A 6000-nucleotide genomic window follows, 5' to 3' on the forward strand; every position below is an offset into this window, starting at 1 on the left:
TTCATGTGACTAAGGGAAAAGACCAATTTTGGCCAACACATGCTAGCTATATCCTATTCAAGACAAGCCCTTAGACTAGACTGGGCAAGACGGGAGCAACTACACTGCAGGGAATAATCTGACACTGACCAGAGCGGGTGGGGCGGGAAGCATCCCATAAGCCTCTACTCTTATTTCTAGGCTTCTGTACCTGATTTCACATCCAGTCTGCCATGTACTGGAAAAAAGCCAGTTCTCCACGGCTGAATGTGGTGATTCTGCTGCATTCTCATCAGGTGACTGCTGTGTACCCCAGCAAAAGTAAACAGTTTTAACACACTCAAAAACAGAAGATTCCCTTTAGACCCCCAAGGCCTAGGGACAGAGAGCATCAGTTGGGGAAGTAAACAAAGCCTGAGGAGCAGCTGCTCACTCGGTGGCCAAGGATGAGACTCTTTCATTAAAGTTCAGCTATTAATAGCCGTCCTACTGGCAACTCCATAACCTTTTGGCTTCCACTGGATGGCTGCGCGTAGTGACGCCTGGGCTAAGAACCGATGAATGGCAATTGGGGATGAGACAGAGCTAGACAGAAGAGGACTGTGGAATTTAGTAGATCATTTTAGTCGCACCTGCCTGTCCACTGTTGCGAACGTTTTTGAAGGCAGAATGACTGGTTCTCATTTCCACACCGGGACAGCCTCACTCACTTGCTGCTCTGGGCATACTCAAGTACAACACACCCACAACAGGGCTTTTACGTTGCTACGTCGTTACTGACCACCTGAGTGGGGACAAGGCTTAAATCTCTTTGCCCTACATTAGCAGCCAAGGCTCTGTCTAGACAAGGGCTTAAAGGGCTGTTGGTGGAAAGTCTTAGCGAGCGTGCTCGAGAACGCTAACATAGGCAAGGCAAGCTGTGCTTAGCACACGTTAAGCTGGTTGAGTAGAAGCCTAGAGGAGTGCCTAGACTTCAGTTTAATCACCGTAGCACGTGTTAAAGCCTGCCCTGCCATGCAAGTTTTTGAATATGTTGGTTAGCAAACACATTCTGAGCCCCCACTGTTAAATCTTAACTCCTAATAACCCAGCCTTGTCCTTTAAATCCCAGGGGATGAGGCCAAGCTCCATCCATGTCTTCTGACACACCACCTCACCAGTCCCAAGGGTTTGCCATCATTCCTGGCCCAAATCCTCCCTCCAGTCATCCCCTAGCGGGGAGCTCACTGCAAGTCCGTAGGGCCCCATTTCATAAGAATATGATGGAGGCCCTTGGCTTTGCAGGCAACAAAATCAGCCCCAGAGTGGGAAATCTCTTCCATTTCTCACCCCACCCTCCAGGCCCCTCCTTTATCGTCTTTCTGGCAAGAGACAGTCTTCGCAAACCGAGCATTTTCTGAGATCTTTACTGACTTCTTCCCAAAAGCGTGTCTAGCCACAGCCCCATATGAAAACACACTGATGAATGTTTCAACAACACAGAAACTCCCAAGGGATACCCTGGTACCCAGTTACATTGGAGCTAGAGTCACTGATGACTCAGTCTCTGTATTTTGTCCATTATGGTTTGGAAACAGGCCAAAGAACGAGACACGCCATAAACCCCCTGGAGTGAACAGAGATGTGGCTGTTTGTGGTCCTGTTAGTCAAGTCTCTCACATGCATGGGGGTGCATTTCCAGACAGTGAAAAGTGGCAGGTGAACGGCACTTTAGCCACCTAATGGAGACAGCATGGGACACAGTCCCACACCCTGCCAGCTGGCTCAGCTCCTCTCTGGGAAAACCAGCTGTGAGCATGAGATGGAAATTCAGTTTCCATGGTTCATTCTATCTATGGCCTTTCTGCTGAGACTGGCAACAAGGGGAACAGTTACAGTGTCAATTATGCTGGTGGGTTTTTGGAGGTCAACTGCAGTCTAGTGGGCATTTAAATGAGGTTGCTAAACCTTCTGCATAGCTCATGAACCAGCCACCACCAGATGGGACCTGACTGACTGTGCTAATTTGCACTAGTGATTTTGGAGGAGAAAGACTCCGTATCTCATTCCCAACCCATCACCAGTATGAGACTGCATACTACTGGAGACCCATGGCTGCTGTCTGGAGACAGCCATTAAACCCAGTCCAAACAGGGTGACAAATGGCCCCAAGGGCAGTAATTTCCCCTGGAAAGAGTTGGTTTCCCATTTTCTGGAACTGGTAACTCATTAGCTAAGCCAAATCATAAGACAGAGGCAGATTCCCTCCCCCACCCAGGAACCCACGAACCAAAGAAGGGAAAGTTCCCCAGGAACCGGACAGACCAGTTAGTGTCCTGCCTTTGCCCTCTGCCTTCCCCAGAGGGACCATTTGAGTTCAGATGCTGGGGAACCAACCCCAGGAACCTTCCAAAGGGATGGTCACAGATCCTCATCAGGAACAGAATTCTTCAGCTGGTTTGTAACAGACCATTCCCAATGGACCCCTCTCTCCACAGACTCCCTGACTCCCATGCCCTCCCCACCCAAACCCACCTGGAGAAAGGACAGACAGAAAGCACCTTCTCCCCCATCGTACTCTCCTAGATCCCCTACTCCCTTTTACACACTGGGACTTCTTCCCCAGCTTGGTTCCTCCCCTGGGAAGAGGTCAGGCCAGTCAGCAAACACAATGCCGCTTGGACTCCCAACAGGCAGGGAGGGTGACCCCATCTTTGGAGAGTCACAGCCTGACAAGGGAACACCCTCTCCCCAACCCTCACTCACTTTCTCCCCAGGCCCTCTTCTTCCACAGCAGGTCCCACCCCTACCCCCAGCTCTTCTCCGACCCTTTGCTTCCACAGCGACTGTGGCCCCCAGTCATTCTTCTTCTCCAGCCCCTTGCTCTCTCCCCTCCCCCTCACCACAGCTCTGCTTCTCCTGACACCCTGAACCTGGCCAAAGACCACACAGTAACCCCCACTCCTGGACACCCCAACCTAGCCCCTCCCACCTCCCAGAGACCCCCCAACACCCCACCTAGCCCCTCCCCAGTGACCCCCTCTCCTGGACCCCCCCAACTAGCCCCTCCCGCCTCCCAGAGACCCCCAACACCCCCACCTAGCCCCTCCCCACAGTGACCCCCTCTCCTGGACCCCCCAATTAGCCCCTCCCACCTCCCAGTGACCCCCCCCAACACCCCCACCTAGCCCCTCCCCACGACCCCCCAACTAGCCCCTCCCACCTCCCAGAGACCCCCCCCAACACCCCCACCTAGCCCCTCCCCACAGTGACCCCCTCTCCTGGACCCCCCAACTAGCCCCTCCCACCTCCCAGACACCACCCCAACACCCCCACCTAGCCCCTCCCCACAGTGACCCCCTCTCCTGGACCCCCAACTAGCCCCTCCCGCCTCCCAGAGACCCCCCAACACCTCACCTAGCCCCTCCCCACAGTGACCCCCTCTCCTGGACCCCCAACTAGCCCCTCCCACCTCCCAGAGACCCCCCCCAACACCCCCACCTAGCCCCTCCCCACAGTGACCCCCTCTCCTGGACCCCCAACTAGCCCCTCCCGCCTCCCAGAAATCCCCCAACACCTCACCTAGCCCCTCCCCACAGTGACCCCCTCTCCTGGACCCCCCACCTAGCCCCTCCCACCTCCCAGTGACCCCCCCAATACCCCCACCTAGCCCCTCCCCGCCGCCCCTCACCTGGTCGGTAGCCTCGTTCTCGCTGCTATAGCAGCACCCCATGGCCGGGCGCGGCGGGGCCAGTCTCCGGGGAGGGGGGGGGAGGGGAGGGGAGGGCAGCAGTACGGTGTCCGGCTCGGGCCCTCGATCACATGAGCGGCAGCGGCGCCCGCCCCTCCAGCCAACAAACAACTTTGCGGGGAGGGAGGGGGCAGCCACCCACTCGCCCTTCCCGTCCGCCGCTTCCGGACACGTGATTCGGCGCGCCAATGGCGAGCGCGGCCCCGGGCCCCCGGCGCACCTGACGAGGGCGAGCCAATCAAGCGCCGAGCGACACTCACGGGACGGGGGGGGAGGGCCGCAGCGACAGGGCGGAGCCCGGAGAGAGCAGCTCCCTGACGTCACGTGAGGATGGGGAACCAATCAGCGCTCAGAGAAGAGCGTAGCCGCAGCGCGTGATGTGGGGATTAGGACACGGCCGGGAACTAACGAACCTGCCCTTCCCCCCCCCCGCGACACGGGCCCGACCCCCCCCCCCTCACACAGGGGCCAGGACCCCCCCCGCCATCCCCGACACGGGCCCGACCCCCCCCACCTCACACAGGGGCCCGGACCCCCCCCCCGCCATCCCCGACACGGGCCCGACCCCCCCCACCTCACACAGGGGCCCGGACCCCCCCCGCCATCCCCGACACGGGCCCGACCCCCCCCACCTCACACAGGGGCCCGGACCCCCCCCGCCATCCCCGACACGGGCCCGACCCCCCCCCCTCACACAGGGACCCGGACCCCCCCATCCCCGACACGGGCCCGACCCCCCCCACCTCACACAGGGGCCCGGACCCCCCCCGCCATCCCCGACACGGGCCCGACCCCCCCACCTCACACAGGGGCCCGGACCCCCCCCCCGCCATCCCCGACACGGGCCCGACCCCCCACCTCACACAGGGGCCCGGACCCCCCCATCCCCGACACGGGCCCGACCCCCCCCACCTCACACAGGGGCCCGGACCCCCCCCGCCATCCCCGACACGGGCCCGACCCCCCCACCTCACACAGGGGCCCGGACCCCCCCCCGCCATCCCCGACACGGGCCCGACCCCCCCCACCTCACACAGGGGCCCGGACCCCCCCCGCCATCCCCGACACGGGCCCGACCCCCCCACCTCACACAGGGACCCGGACCCCCCCATCCCCGACACGGGCCCGACCCCCCCACCTCACACAGGGGCCCGGACCCCCCCCGCCATCGCCGACACGGGCCCGACCCCCCCTAGCTCACACAGGGGCCTGACCCCCCCCCCGCCATCCCCGACACGGGCCCGGACCCCCCCACCTCACACAGGGGCCCGGACCCCCCCCGCCATCCCCGACACGGGCCCGACCCCCCCCCCTCACACAGGGACCCGGACCCCCCCATCCCCGACACGGGCCCGACCCCCCCACCTCACACAGGGGCCCGGACCCCCCCCGCCATCGCCGACACGGGCCCGACCCCCCCTAGCTCACACAGGGGCCTGACCCCCCCCCGCCATCCCCGACACGGGCCCGGACCCCCCCACCTCACACAGGGGCCCGGACCCCCCCCGCCATCCCCGACACGGGCCCGACCCCCCCCACCTCACACAGGGGCCCGGACCCCCCCCGCCATCCCCGACACGGGCCCGACCCCCCCCACCTCACACAGGGGGCCCGGCCCCCCCCCCCGCCATCCCCGACACGGGCCCGACCCCCCCCACCTCACACAGGGGCCCGGACCCCCCCCGCCATCCCCGACACGGGCCCGACCCCCCCCCACCTCACACAGGGGCCCGGACCCCCCCCCCGCCATCCCCGACACGGGCCCGACCCCCCCACCTCACACAGGGGCCCGGACCCCCCCCGCCATCGCCGACACGGGCCCGACCCCCCCTAGCTCACACAGGGGCCTGACCCCCCCCCGCCATCCCCGACACGGGCCCGGACCCCCCCACCTCACACAGGGGCCCGGACCCCCCCCCGCCATCCCCGACACGGGCCCGACCCCCCCACCTCACACAGGGGCCCGGACCCCCCCCGCCATCCCCGACACGGGCCCGACCCCCCCCACCTCACACAGGGGCCCGGACCCCCCCCCCCGCCATCCCCGACACGGGCCCGACCCCCCCCCACCTCACACAGGGGCCCGGACCCCCCCGCCATCCCCGACACGGGCCCGACCCCCCCCACCTCACACAGGGGCCCGGACCCCCCCCGCCATCCCCGACACGGGCCCGGACCCCCCACCTCACACAGGGGCCTGACCCCCCCCCGCCATCCCCGACACGGGCCCGATCCCCCCACCTCACACAGGGGCCTGACCCCCCCCCCGCCATCCCCGACACGGGCCCGAT

General features: G+C 64.0%; 1 protein-coding gene across 1 annotated transcript in view; it reads right to left on the minus strand.

The window, feature by feature from the left end:
• Positions 1-3909, minus strand: part of LAMTOR1 (late endosomal/lysosomal adaptor, MAPK and MTOR activator 1) — a 30155-nt gene extending 26246 nt beyond the window's left edge. The window contains exon 1 of the mRNA XM_038414092.2: positions 3650-3909. Coding sequence (XP_038270020.1) covers positions 3650-3691 — 42 coding nt within the window. The 5' untranslated portion in view covers positions 3692-3909. The remainder of the gene's footprint in view (positions 1-3649) is intronic.
• Positions 3910-6000: the final 2091 nt, after the last annotated feature.

The sequence above is a fragment of the Dermochelys coriacea genome, chromosome 1 (assembly GCF_009764565.3).
Source record: "Dermochelys coriacea isolate rDerCor1 chromosome 1, rDerCor1.pri.v4, whole genome shotgun sequence".
Classification (NCBI taxonomy): domain Eukaryota; kingdom Metazoa; phylum Chordata; order Testudines; family Dermochelyidae; genus Dermochelys; species Dermochelys coriacea.